This window comes from Artibeus jamaicensis, unplaced genomic scaffold (assembly GCF_021234435.1).
Source record: "Artibeus jamaicensis isolate MK-2021 breed Jamaican fruit bat unplaced genomic scaffold, CSHL_Jam_final contig_482, whole genome shotgun sequence".
NCBI lineage: Eukaryota > Metazoa > Chordata > Mammalia > Chiroptera > Phyllostomidae > Artibeus > Artibeus jamaicensis.
Window position 1 is genome coordinate 4,906,047 of NW_026521857.1, and position 15,050 is coordinate 4,921,096.

Here is a 15,050-nt window from a genome sequence, read left to right on the forward strand (position 1 = left end):
CCCCGTGCTGCTCGGCCATCCTATTGCTGAGCGGAATCTGCACTGCCGGAATCTGCACTGCCGCCTGCTTATTACGTACAGGGAGGATTGTTGACAAGTGCTCTGGAGCCTGCCTCTCCGAGCTCTTCCTTCCTCCCTCCCTCCCTCTGTCCTCCTTCCTCTCTGTCTCTCTGCAATGATCCGGCTCTGAGGATGGCTGCTCCACGGGTCTGTCAGGTGCAGTTTTTGGTGGCTTATCTTGAGGAACCTGGAATAGAAGGTCTGTTCCTATAAATAAAATAAAAACCAAATAGCTCTAGATTTGTTTCAGGCTGGTATGGCTTTTGTTGGAGAAATAGGCCTTTTGTGGGTTTCCCTGCTGGGGTCCTGATTAAATCCATTATGGATGGCAAGGTGCTATGTATATGAGTATGTAAAAAGTGTTGCGATTTGCTTAATATTAACATTCTTTTAGCTTTGATATCCTCCCTAGGGGCAATGGTGGCTCCTGCAAAGGCACTGTGGAAATTTACAAGAGAGAATTAATGTCGCTCTTAAAGCATTCAGCTCTGTTGACCATTTTGGCCAAATCTGCAGTTTTAGCCAGGCTTGTATGAATTGAGACATTGCTGTCTGAGGTCTGAATGCCATGTAGCTATGGCTGATCCCTTTATTTTATTGCCAATGTATATGATCATTTCCCAGCATTTAAAAATAGATGTTTGCTTAAAGTTAATTACTCCATCCCCACCATAGCTTTGGTTTCATTTAGAAACAGTGTGGTGTTTCTTTATTTCCCTTCAGACTTTTTTTATATCTTCTTTCCTTGAAAGATGGAGGAAACTGAGGCATGTAAATAGATACTAAGTAATTCTAGATTAGACATTAAGGCTTTCAATTTCCAGTGCTCTCCATTCTTCTCCCATATTTCGTGCATTAATCCGTGTTTGTATTAATAGATAAAAACACAAATAAATATTAGGAGCCATTTATTTTAGGTGCCTCAAATCTTTGCAGATTCTGTGGCCACATGTTTGGAGCTCTGCCTTCTGTTCTGCTTGCATTCGATTTCAGTATGGGAAAGAAAGGTGCTCTGGGAGGCTGCAGGCCTCTTTGAACTTGTTTGCTGTCAGTAGGCGGTTTTGTTTGTTTGTTTGTTTTTTACTTTTAATAGCCCACTTAATGCATCTTTATAGTCATCTAAAAATGATATACATGGGCATACAGTTGAATGGCCTGCATTTGAGTGAGGTGGTGAGGGTACAGGGAAACTTCTGCTCTTGCCAGTCATGCCAAGACAAAACAACTTCGAACTTCTATGTGTTCCATTGTTTTTGTCTTACAGCATAAAGGCAGCCAGAGAGGTTTGGAGGGGAGGGTGTGACTGTTTACTTACCCATGCGTTATGTCAGCCTGGACATGAAGCACTTTGAGTTGTGCCCATTTGTCATTACAGGCCAGTATACAAAACTAGTAACCTAATGGGTCTTGTTGATTTGTGTCAAAGCCAGCTTTGCTTAACTTTGTAGAGACTGGCTAATAATATTTGAGAGCCCGTTTCTTTGGGTAACTTGCCTTTGTGTGAGGAAATGTAAGGATGATGTGAAGCTTAAAAATTATATAGACACACAAACACGTGGTAATTACTTAAACGTAGATTAGCACTAGCTCTCTGAGAATATCACTAGCTGAGAACATGCTGGGTACGTGGAAATATTCTTCTGAGAAGTACTAATTCCATGATTTGTAAAATTGGATTTTGGCATGTCAGCTTATCTAAACATAAAACATTTAACATGTTGGTTTCATTATCTAACAGAATTTCTTGAAAAAGGCCCCCTGTTTACCTCTACCATGCTCTGCAATGATGCCATTGTTCTGCAGCTCATTTTGCACCAGCCCAGATTGCGTTTAATCACTTTTCTTCTAAATGTGGAAGGCAGTCTTCGACTGCTGGGGCGTTCAGTACTGGCCCATCTCTACAGTGGAACCCTTTTACTCAGCGGGTGGAAGCCCAAGTTGCATTTCCTAGAGAACTCCAAGGATTCCTGCTTTTGATGGACAGTTATAACTGGGTTTCCTGGTAGGCATGTACTTGACCGGTTTGCCAGCATAAAATTAATAAGGTGTTGGGATGGGTGTGGACCTAGAGGAGTTCTGGCCTGCAATAGAGAAGTTGTGATGATTGAATGCAAAAGTACAACTTCTCATTATAGAGCAATGTGGATGTTTATATTTTAATAATCATTGTTGTTCAAGATACTCTACCTTTCCTGATTGTTTTAAAAATCATGTCAAGGCTGAAGAAGGAGTGCAAAGGAAGAGAGAATGTGGAGGGAGGAAGAGCCTTTCCCCACAAAGAAGTAAGGAAGCTTGTGCCCAAATGCAAAGTACGTTTTGCTCAGTGTTGTGATCATCAGGGTTTCAGTAGCTTTTTGGCCGGTCTAGAAATCTGTTCTAGAGATCCTGGGTGCTTTTTTAATGGAATGATGAAGTTCAGCTGTGGCTTTGGGGTTGTTTTTGAGCCGCCTCTCTATGTCAGGTGTTTTCTCTCCTCTTGTGATTCCTGGTAACAACTTGTGAAGGAAAGATCTTTTGTCTTTGATGTTCTTCATTCATTTGAGGTTTAGTCAGCTAGAATAGGGCTGTTTTCTTAGAGCAGTGATCTGGTTGCCCTTCCTGTGTGTAAATGTGGTCTGTTGGGCTTGTTCCTTTGTGCCTGAAAGTGAAGAAATGCCCCTCGTCTCAGGGGTTCTGTTTATCTATTTTGCCGCTTGACTCCAAATTTAGCCATTTCCTTGACTCTGAAATAGGAAAAAAAAGGGAGAGGGTCAGATGCTTTTCTTGCTTATCCAGTAGCTCAACTTTTCCATGTTAATATCAATGTGTCAGGGTTTTATCTAACACTTTTTCTTTAAAAAAAAAAAGAAGAGCATATGCAGGAGGTTTAGAATCCCCAAGACGGTTTTGTGGTGAATGAAATTCTGGTGGTTGGGAAGGGCTTCTATGGTATTCTACCTGTCTTTCTGTCTGTCTCTCTGCCTGCCTGCCTTCCTATTCACTTTCTGGGTGTTAAAGTAACAGAAACCCATGTTGCCCCTGTATCTTGGGACTCTTAACCCGTGGCTCTTTTTGGTTGACTTGGGAAATCTCTCCACAGCTGATTTGAGAGTAGACAAAGGGGAGTCCAGGTCTGCTCAGGGGCTGTTCTCCTCAGGGAAAGGGATAATTATTTTCCATAAGCCGAGGTATTAAACCTCTTTCGTTCTCGCTTCGCTGACCATGACTGTGCAGTGACATCATGCCTCATGATTGTCATTTGTTTTCAACCCTCTCTGCAGTTTGATATGGAGAGGATGTCAGTGGACCAGCCTGGTCTTGGCTTTGCTTGCATCTCTGCACTTCTCACTCCTTTCCCTGGACCCTAGGATAGATTGAAAACCTTAGCTGCTGATCCAGATGTGTATAGTTAGTTGGGTTTAAACTCCATATTACTGTAGAACCCGAGAAGCTGGCCCGAGCCAGATTTTCTCCCACATCCAAATGCAAAAAGCAGACAATCCAATTTTTCTCTTAAAATCTGAGTGAAAATAGGCTTTCTTTTCCACTGGTAATGGCAGTAAACTATGCATTTTGAATACCTCAGAGAGGGTTCTACCTCAACCAAGGGGCTGCTTTTACAATTCTTCTCTCAACTCAGCGCTGCAGCCACCCCACCCCCAACACCCGCTTGCGCGTGCACACACACAGCTGCTGAAAATGAAAAGCTCTCTTTGGATGCTCGACTGTTTAATATGTAATGTGATACCTTGTCTCACAGTGACAGGGTGACAGACGGGCATTGGCTCTATAATACTGAATTACCTTTTGTGCATCCCTTCTACAACAAAGCCAAGTACATCGACTCTCCCTAGTACGGTAATATGCGTCTCGTGTGCTCCAGATGTTTTGGAAGCTTGGGGACAGCTTCAAAGTCTCCTTGTTTTTCTTTTCTCTTTAACCCTTCTTGAAGCATTGCTTTTGTGACATAGAGGCATTAGGTTTTTCTTCGGTTTTGTATTGTCATGTATGTATAGCTAATGGGAGCACTAGTGAAACTTCTTTGTGTCTAAACCATAAAATTATAAAGACTGTACATATATTCTAGGCCCTTTTTTCCAGCTATTTAGTAACGAATTATCTGTAAGCATTTGTGTTCTGAAATCTGCAGCTCTCATCTGTTTGCTTAGTTGAAGTTCCTTCAGCTAAAGGAATCTTTGGCCTCATTTATGTTTGTTTTCCCAACCCCCTTTACATTAAGGCAAGAGGGAGATCATGTTATCTCCAGCCTCCAAGAAAAAGAATTCTTATTTCCCTTTGCCGGGCTGTTTTAGACTTAGAAAGAAGATGGTTTTAGTGTATGGCCTTCAACCTTTTTCATTTCTTGCTAATTTGGAAGATGGGATGAAAAGCTGCTGAATTTGATGACAAGGTTCTGTTTTATCTGATTTCTTTGGGCTTCTTAGCTTAAGAACCAGCACTGCCACTGTGGAGGATGTGTGGTCTCCCTGTGACATGCTGCTCCTGTCAGCTGATGGTGACTAGCCATGGTTGCAGGAGGTCCCCAGGCAGCCTTTACTGCAGTGATTTGGAATTTTCAGCTCATATTTATTGCTTTTGTGAAAGACAATAGACATGCTTTAATTTAAGTTCAACCTACTGAATATTAATAAAGGAGAATGAATGCTAATGTGGGGAGACTAACTCTTTGGGCCATTGAAATTCCTGGTCTAACCTCCTCTTCCCAACAAAGGTTTGTGTAGGTTGGGGGAAGGGTTTGGGAAAATAAAGCCAATTTGTATTTGAAGGAGGGGATGCTTTTTTCATCATTTCTCATTGACTGAAAAAAATAATATAAAAAATTGTTGGCAGGGCTTTGTTAGGGGAAGGAAAAGGCAGCACCCATTAGCTCGTTGAATGTTACAATAATGGCTATTCTGCCCTGTGGCGTCATGTTCCATCCTGCTGACCTGGCTCTTCTGGATGGGCAGGCAGTACTATTTGGATGAAAACATTCAAAATGAAAGGGGGTAGGCAGTGTACCGGAGATGTGAAAAGGGAGTGTGTATGCGTGGAAGTGTATAAAAAAGAAAAAGCACAGATTTATCCAACCATGTAGAGTAGCTAAAAATAAATGTAAATTTTCTTTGTGCTGACATATACAAGATGGGAGTACATAAATTGAAAAAGTCCGGCATATGCAGAACAAGTCAGTCTCACCCCTTACAAAGGCTAGGAAAAGCTGAGGACCTTCCATTTGCATAGGAGGCAATCAATTTCCTATGCATGAGCCCCGTTTTTCTAACCTGGAAAGTCAGCAAGCCATGTCTTTGTAGTAGAGGTAATCAGTAATTGTTAATCTTTGGAATGGGGGAAATTTTGGAGCTCTTTGGAGAGATTAGTGAAGGCTTCCAGTCACTGGACCCACTATTTTTATTCCTTTTAATCTAGCACAGCCTTGCCTTAGTGTTTCAGAACATCCTCATCTCTTTTGTCTCACATTGAGCTCACACACAGTCCATTAAAATCCCCCATTTTTCATCTAGAGTTTCATAATCCAGCTTCCCCACATTTATGCTTGGACAGTTGGTGTTTCAGAGGGAAGAAACATTATATTCCTTTCTATATTGATGCCTCTTAGATGTGAACACTTTTCCTAGCATGTTACTTTTTAAAAGTGTGTAATTGTCATTGTCTGGCTTTTACAGCTTTGTGACAAGTTTTGTTAGCAGCCTTATTTTCACTTCACAAATTATTGGTAAAAGGTGGAAGAGTGCCCATACAGAAATTTGGGACTGAGTGTATGATGAGAGTTTGTGCAGTCATAATTGGTTTCCTGGTGTTTCATTCTCATTCGCCCAGAGCTTTATAGAGTTGTAGGGCAACGAGGTCTGTTACTGATTTGAGCCTTGCTTTCTCCCCTACAATAGTGGTTCTCGAAAGGTCCCTGGACCTGCAAAATCAGCATCAGTACCATCTGAGAATTTGTTAAGAGTGGGATAGACTGGGGTTGAGGCCCAGGGGACTGTGTTTGAATAAGCCCTCCAGGTGACTTTGATTTCTGCGCAAGCCTGAGAATCGGCACTACCATTTGCAACCATCCACTGAGATTATACCTGTTAGAAGAACAAGTGTATAGCTGTCTTTGAATAGCTTAGCTTTTCTCTGCTAAATCACTCACCCACTTGCTGCTTATTCAGGAAAATTTAAGATCTTGCTATGGACCAAAGGGTACAGAAGAGTACAGCAGTGTTTCTTCCCCACTTCACCTAGCATCATGTAGTCCTTCCTTATTTCATCCTTGTTCCAAATAAAGCACTTTCAAAATCAGCACCTCTTCTTCCTCTTCCTCCTTCACCACCATCACCACTGGTTTTTGTGTTTGTTTTCAGGCATATTGCAAATTTTAACTTTGTTCTTGTGCCAATGTCGCTTGCTGGCTCCACAGATTCGTATTCATTGCCCTCCCCTGTCACTTTTTCTTGCCCTGTCAGTACCACATACTGCTAAATGGTACATCCATGTGTATTTGTTGCTCTGTCTCCTTTCACTGGAATTCAGAATTTGTTTGATTTGCCTGTATCCCTGGCATATGGGAGGTGTTAACAAAATGAATGGATAAATTTATATTCCCTCCCTCTTTTCCTGCTTTATTCTCCTTTTTGTACTTATGTACTATTTAAAAATTGGGACTCAACCAAGAGTACATATCTTTAGATGCATGTTTGCTTTTTCTCTTATTAATTTTAAATACAGTTCTATAACCAGAAGTTTTACTTTGAATTTTCCATTCTTTTCAAGTAGGGCAGTTCATCTCTCTCTTTCTCTTTGTCTTTCTTTCTCAGATATGAAGTATTATGTCCTTGGGCCATTGTCCTGTGTTAGGTATTATCTGTATCTTCATACTATTTGGTGGGCTGACATTCCCTCTGTCCCTGAACAATGTGACACTACTGAAGTGCCCTAATTTAGTGCTAATAAATAGAGACATAATTTCAACCCACATCGGTAGTTTTAGTTTCCTAGAACGTAATTAAAAAACTCTTTAAAAAGCAGCTAACATGAATTTTCATATATTTGACTTAATATATCCAGAATATTTGAAGAAGTAATCAATATAAAATTATTATTGAACTGTTACATTGTTTTAAATTAATTAAAGTGAAATAAAGATTTATTTCCTCATCTACGCTAGCCTTGTTTTCCAGTGCTCAGTAGTGGTCCCTGTAATGGGCAGCATAGCTCTAATCTTTGAAACGTTGGCCACAGCTCTACCCTCAGACCCATAGATTTCCACACAATTATGTCTTCTTTTTGCCACACAGTGCAGACTCCCCACATTTTCTCTCTCTTTGGGAAGTTGTATATACTTTCATTTCCATGTTGTTGTCATAACTCTCAAAGCCACGTCTCAGTGACAGCCGTGGGATTGTATTTACTGCACTGTATTAGATTTCCAACCTTATGTTATTACACGTACTCTGAAATGATGTAAAAATAGATAACTGGGGAAATGCGTGCATAAACAGGTCAAGTCCCAGGATTTGGTTGCAGTGTACTGTGCTCTTTCAGAAAATTTTACCACTGTGTTTTATGTAGTGTTTGGTGCAACTAATGGGAACCACTCTTTCAACCACGACGGGATTTAATGCAGGGAATTAAGTGCTTACAGAATTGGTGGAACGGTTGGAAGGACAGAAATCACGGCATCACCCGGCACATTTGGGTTTATTTAACAGCCAGCACATGGCTGTGAAAACACAGATACTGTGCTAGCATTCCTGCTCATGCCCCCAACGCTGGTGACTAGACAGCAAAATTGGGGGCCAGCTGGCTTTGGACACTTGTGTTGGTACACCTTTCCCATGGGAAGAACATTTGAGTACTAGAAGATCCGCTAGGCTTTTTATTGAACTGTGTCACCCATTTGTGTGACCTTATTGCTTATTAAGATACTTCCATATCACATGGTATAGCCCTTCTCCAGGACCTTTCTCCAATGTGGTTATACATCCTGGGCCTCCAAGACTTCCTCTTCTGCATGGTGCCATATGCAGTCATAGACAGTCTTTATCTATCCTTTGAGAAAGTCAAAGACAGGTATGGTGACTGGCTACTATAATGGATTGCTCTAAAGAGAAGTTGGGTAGTAGGATTTCTAGTTAATAACTATGATATGGCTATAAAGTAATGATGCTTTTTTTTGTGTGGCAGGTACTGGTTCCTGAAGGCAATTCCAAAAAGGACTTCAGTATTTCTAGAGTAAATAATTTAGCCGTTGAAAGATAACTAGTTTGAATTAGTAACACTTGAGATGCCTTTCTTCCTTTCCATTCTCCAGCCCTAAGAAGATGTTTATGTACTTTAAAAAAGAACCATAGAGTATATTATGATTAAAAATTTCTGTTTGAATTTCTTACTGTTAACAATTGTTCTTTGTTAGGGATTCACTCCTATAAAGGGTTCAAAGTAGGGAGGTGTGACTTTTTCCCCCATTTCAAACAGGATGTATGCCTTTAAATTCTTCTGTCCATCACTAGCCATTCTGTAGGGTTAACTGTGGTAAAGTGCTGCTTCCTGATGTCATGTATTTAAGTGTTTGTCCCCTTTTCTCACCTGTAGGGCTCCTTGGTAATGGCCAGTCTAAGGGATTAGGACCAGCATCAGAACAGTCAGAGAATGAGAAGGATGATGCATCCCAAGTGTCCTCTACTAGCAACGATGTTAGTTCTTCAGATTTTGAAGAAGGGCCGTCGAGGAAAAGGTTAGTACACAAGGCTGAAAGTACCGGTGCCTTAAACCAGGGACTGCAAAGTAGGTGCCAGTTTTTGCCTCAAAGGAGCAAACTTGGGCCCGTTCACCCAGTCTCCTGATTTTTCATAGAGGAGTCAGAGTTCTGAATTTTTATCAAATGTTTTGGTTTCTAAATATTGTCCACCAATTATAACTAAAAGTAACCATGTAAAAAATGGTATGGGCCCAAAAAAACATGCTTCTGTCATGAAAACTGGCCAAAGAGTCACCAACTTAAAATTCCTGTCTTGTTCATTTCTTTTTTTTTATTGTTCTTTTTTTTTAAATTTATTTATTTTTATTGATTATGCCATTACATTTGCTCTATTCCCCCCTCCCTTCCCCTCCACCCTGCATACCCCTCCCCACCATTTCCCCCTTTAGTTCATGAACATGTGTCTCAAATTCTTTAGATTCTGTATTTCCCCTACTATTCTTACCCTCCCCCCTATGTATTTTCTATCTACTGTCTATGCTACTTATTTTCTGTACCTTCTCCCCCTTCCCCTCCTCCCACTCCCCTGTTGCTAACCCTCCATGAGATCTTCATTTCTATGGTTCTGCTCCTGATCTAGCTGTCCTCTTAGTTTGCTTTTGTTTTAGGTGTGGTTCTTAATAACTGTGAGTTTGCTGTCCTTTCACTGTTCATCTTTTTTATCTTCTTTTTCTTAGGTAAGTCCCTTTAACATTTCATATAATAAGGGCTTAGTGATGATGAACTCCTTGAATTTGGTCTTATCTGAGAAGCACTTTATCTGTCCTTCCATTCTAAATGAAAGTTTTGCTGGGTAGAGCAATCTTGGTTGTAGATCTTTGGTTTTCATGACTTGGAATACCTCTTTCCAGCCCCTTCTTGCCTGTAAGGTCTCTTTTGAGAAATCAGCTGACAGTCTGATGGGAACTCCTTTGTAGGTGACTGTCCCCTTAGCTCTTGCTGCTTCTAGGATTCTCTCCTTCATTTTAATCTTGGCTAATGTAATTATGATGTGCCTTGGTGTGTTCCTTCTTGAGTCCAACTTCTTTGGGACTCTCTGAACTTCCTGGATTTCTCGGAAGTCTATTTCCTTTGCCATCTTGGGGAAATTCTCCTTTATTATTTGTTCAAATAATTTTTCAACTGGTGGTTGTGCCTTTCCCCCTTCTGGTACCCCTATAATTCGGATGTTGGAACGTTTAAAGATGTCCTGGAGGTTCCTAAGCTTCTCCTCATTTTTCTGAATTCTTATTTCTTCATTCCTTTCTGTTTGATCATTTTTTTCTTCCTTCTGGTCCTCTCCCTTGATTTGAGTCCCAATTTTCTTTCCATTACTATTGGTATCTTTTGTATCACCATTCATTTCAATTAATTTAGCTTCCATATGTTTCTCTAATTTGTGACTAAAATCAACCAGTTCTGTAAGGATCCTTATAACCAGTGTTCTGAACTGTGCATCTGAAAGACTGGCTATTTCTTCATCACTTAGGTCTATCGGTTCTGGGGCTCTGAGTTGTCCTAGAGCCATTTTTGGTCTATTCGTGCTGTTAAGTGAGCGGAGCGAAGCCTTAGTTGTTTACCAGGTTACCAGGACGGGGCGACCCAGGTCGCTGGTTTGTGACGCTGTGTGTGGGGGCGGGGTCAGAGAGGGAGCAATGGCGTTCCTCTCCGCTAGCCCAGCGCATCCAGTCACTCACACGCCTCGGGCTTGCTTATCCGATCCTAATTGTGCGAGCCTGCTGCACCGCGCGGGTTTCCCTTCTCACTGGTTTCTCTGCACGTAAATGCGCGAGACCGACCGACCCACCGCGCCTCTTCCCTGTGCGCTCCGGCAGCCAGCTCGCTGGTGATCAGCGCCCTCGGTTGCCTGCGCGCACTGCACACACCGCCCCGGGAATTTTTTCTTGCTAACCTGCTCCACTGCTGGCCTCGCTCCTCCTACCGGTCCAGCCGAGTATCTAGTTGTCCTTTGGACTCCGTATTGTCGATTTTCCGTGTGGCTTGGTTGTGACTGCTGTTAAAAATAGTTGTTCTTAGATTTGGTTGTGCACAGAGGCGAGGTGGATCCTCCATCTATGTCTCCATCTTGGCGGAAGTGTCTTGTTCATTTCAATTGATTTTCATCCATAGTATTTCTTGAGTATGTTGGATGGTATTTGGCCATTCCTGGGGAGAAATGTTTCTATGAATTGAAAGAATTAAATGTGGTGTTTCTGAGAGGAAAAAAAAAATTTTTTTCCCCCAGAAAAAATCCACTTAGTGTTTAACCAGGTTAGTAGGAGTGGAATTCATTCTTCAAACTTTTAATTTACCAGCAGTAAAATAAAACAGGTAAATTACTTGTTTCTTTCTGTTTTTTTTTTTTTTTAAGATTATTTTCTTAAATGAACTTGAGATAGTTTGGTAAGGAAGTTGGCTATGGTAGTTAAGAGGTTGTGGTTTCATGGTCAAACAGTGACAGTGACATTATATAATAATACTTTTAATTGGGTGTTTTAAAAACCCTTTGCTAGTTATCTGCCTTATTTCATATCCGATGTGCTGTGCCACGCCCCCCTCCACTTACAATTTATATTTCATTTTTTTTCCTTTTCCGTTCTCATACTTGATGTTTTCCTGGATGACTAGGTTAATGACGTTTCATAGAATCTGTTAAAGAGGTTGAGGAAAGGAAAAAAAGTTCCTCTGGTCTGGTCTTTTTGTTTAATCTTTCTGCATAATTATAGGTACTTTTTGGAAACTATCTGGCATGTTTATATCTAATGAAGAACTGAGTATGGTGGAAAATTAAGAAGGACAAGATGAGGCATGCATTGATAGATATTTGAAATCCTCAACAAAATTGTACTTTGGATCTGAAATTTGAGCTGCTGCATTGTTACAGGTCTTAGTTTATTTTTCTCCATCATGCCATGGCTTTGTTTAAAAAGCCCCATGATAACAGAGTCTGTATTAACTTCCATACTCATTTCTCTTAATCCTCAGTACTGTGTCTTGGGAATCAGTAGATTTGTTGTTAGCACAGTTAGCAGGCATATATAAGAAGTATCTCTGCCAGTGTACTGGGCTTTGTACGCTACTCTCTTAAGAACACTTCAGTGAGTGTCACAGTGACAAGCCTATTATGTTTTAGATATTCTAACAAATATTCACTCTGCCCCAATTCAAGAACTGCATCAGCACAAGAGAAGGGGGCTCAGGATGTGTTAAAACACATCAGTAAATATATAGGGATGTATAATATTAACCATGCTTCTAAACATGGGTGGTTGGTCATGCATTTGGTATCATCTTTCATTTCCATTTGTGGAACAAATATCTATGAATGTGGTTGGATTTGACAGCACCCAGTCCTTTAGCTGCGTTGTATAGCTGTTCATCACTACCTCTGGTAAGATCCAGGCAGCGTAGGAGTGTGATGATGAAGATCAGTAGGCATCATTGTTTTGGAAGCAGCCCTTTGTCCCTGGCTGCTAGTTCCTTTCTCAGATTGGCTTCCTCTTTGTATGGTACATTGGTATTGTGTGGCAGCTGTGCGCAAAGCAGTCATTTAGTTTTAGTTCCCCAGGCCATTGGAAAAGACAAACTTTGTTCAGGGTGAATTTAAGGCAAATTTCCCCATTGCTAATCTGCTCTAATTATTACTGTGCTACCTATCTTGTTGTCCTAATAAAAGACTCACAGCAGTATTTCATTTGGTTATGATCACACTCTACTAGTGACACCCATCAGGGACATACTGTGGATTAAGAGTTGTCTGGTCAGGCCTGATGTAGGGCTGGTCTGTGGTAACCTGTGTTACAGGTAGAGAGAGGGCTGTGTATAAACATGTAGTGTAGTTAGGAAATACATATCGCAGTGTTGCAGGGTACATAACAAGTGCAACATAATAACTTTTAATACTATCTTACTCATTTGTTTTATCCCTTATTGGTGATTATTATGAATATTTAGCATAAATACTTTGGTACGAACCCTGTCTTCTGAGGCAGAGTATGTGAACAGGAACCTGAGTTCTGGGGGGCTTTTTTAGTGTACTGCAGTAACTTTCAACCCTTTTCATCTCATGGCACACATAAAGTAATTACTGAAATTCTGAGGCACATGCAAAAATACATTTTATACTGATCTGACAAAAAATAGGTATAATTTTGATTCATTCACACTGGACGGCTATTGTTGTTTTGGCTGCTGTCATTTTTTTATTCGACAGGCTAAGGGAGAAGAGGTCAGTGTTTCTGACCTAATAATAGTCAGCTGTCCCATGTTGTAAAAATTCTTATGTCTTGCCAGTACACAGGTTGAAAATCGTTAGTCTTGTTCAGACTGCAGTGTTCTACTTTTCTTCATTTGACATACATTGTATCTCTTCCAATAAGTTGACAAGTGTGCTGTCTCTGCGGATGACAAATCCAGTGCAGAGTAACTATTTAAAGTGGTTATTTCAAAATGTTACTTTGTGTTGGGTGGATTGTTGACTAGATGCTACTTTTAGCCTTGTGTCTAAAATTCCAAAAGCCTCATGTGTACATGGGAGGACCATGCTTTATGATTGACCATTTGCATTCTCTGTTGCGATTTAGATAGTTGAACACTGAATTGTAAAAATCTAGGGTCAGGCCCTGGCCAGGGGGCTCAGTTAGTGGTAGCATTGTCCTATACACCAAAAGTTTGTGGGTTCAGTTCCTGGTCATGGCACGTACCTGGGTTATGGGTTCAGTCCCTGTTGGGGTGCACGGCAGGCAGCTGACCCACACGTCTCACATGGATGTCTCCATCTCCCGTGTGCCCCTGTCCCTGCCGCAAATCAATAAACGTGTCCTTTGGTAAGGATTTAAAAAAATAGACTTCGGTAAAAAACAAAAATCCATCGTCATGATTTATGTATTTGCTTTGGAAAAAGCAATCTCTGTGTTTTTGGAATGATATGAACGGCTGGCTTCTTTTTTTGGACAGTTAATTCTTTCTATGTACATATTTGTAGGACCAGCAGTTAATATGACTTTTGACTTGGTGGTGGGGGAAAGAAAGGATTTTATGTGTTCGGCTTCCTTAAGAAAAATTAAAGCCTGAGGTATAGAATTATGCCAGTCTTATTAGTTCAACCTTGCTCTAAGTTTTCAACCTGTAAATTGAAGCAATTCTATTTTCTGATGCTTGTAAAATGTGTTTTAAGTCTTTAGTTAGAACATCTCATGTGTTTACAAAGTGTTATTTTTCTGCAGGAAGCCCCTAAGCTGTGTTTTGCCCAAAGTACTTGATGCCATTGGTTTTAAATGAAGTTGGTGAGCTTTTTGGCACAGAAAACAGTAGAATCCAGAATTTATAGGATTTATTTTTCTCTGCTGTGGTAAAAATAAAAGGGATCATTTTACTCTGAGCCATTGAAAGGTTGTAACCTAAAATCACCCCTCATAAAAGGAAAAGACACCCTTTCTCTGGAAGCTCTTTCCCTGTTTGATGGGCAAAGCTGCCCGTTGGAGATCCGGAGGACTTGATGCCAGAGGGAGTTCCTGAGTGTTAGTTTTATTTTTCTTTTGGTCATTGTGGTAGATGAGTTTAAAATAACTTTTTAAAGTATACATTATTGTAGTTTTTACTGGTTAAAATGGAAACTGTAGACTTTTAGTCTTTACCAGGCCTCTTTTGAGTTCGGGGGTGGCCGTGCCTACTTCCCAACCTTCCACCCCACCTTGTATTGCCCATCCCATTGTACTTGGTTATTGTACAATTTGTATTTTCTGCAAGAGGTATTTGAGTATTTTTAGAAATCACAGTGGCCAGGTTTTGTCCGTCAGGTGTGTACTGACCATGAGAAACTCTGGAATGGTTGTTATGGGGACAGAGGTTATCTGTTTGGCTGATGGAAGTGCAGGTATTGTACAAAAACAGTGGATGATGGTCTAGTTTTAGTTCTAAGTCAGTGGAAGATCCAAAATGCAAGGTCCACAGAGGGGTCATTTGAATTGAGCACTCAAATACATAGCCCAGTTAACTACATTTGTTTCGAGGTACATGGAGGGAATAGATAGGAAAAATGTGAAGACGGCGATATTTCTTTGGGACGTGTAATGGGGACTTTGCGTGGGGCACAGTGGTGAAGACTATGGCCTGGAGGTAGACAGGTGGCTCAGTCATCTGCTTGTTGAATGCTCCTGGGCAGGCTCTAGCACATCCCTGGGCCTCAGTTTTCTCACTTGTACAAGGTCTGTGACAGCGGGGACCACTAATGGTGTTTTTATTTGCTGAACAAGTTCAGTGCATG

The 15,050-nt window shown here is 40.9% G+C and overlaps 1 protein-coding gene across 4 annotated transcripts in view; it reads left to right on the top strand.

The window, feature by feature from the left end:
- JARID2 (jumonji and AT-rich interaction domain containing 2) overlaps window positions 1–15,050 on the top strand; it is a 256,922-nt gene that overhangs the window by 151,369 nt on the left and 90,503 nt on the right. For 2 of the 4 annotated variants that reach the window (XM_053668213.1, XM_037147926.2), the window contains exon 4: window positions 8,641–8,782. The exons of 1 other annotated variant lie outside the window; for it this stretch is intronic. In XM_053668213.1, the coding sequence (XP_053524188.1) occupies window positions 8,641–8,782 (142 nt within the window). Of the gene's footprint in view, window positions 1–180; window positions 260–8,640; window positions 8,783–15,050 lie in introns of those variants that run through there. One more of the 4 variants, XM_037147927.2, reaches the window with a different exon arrangement.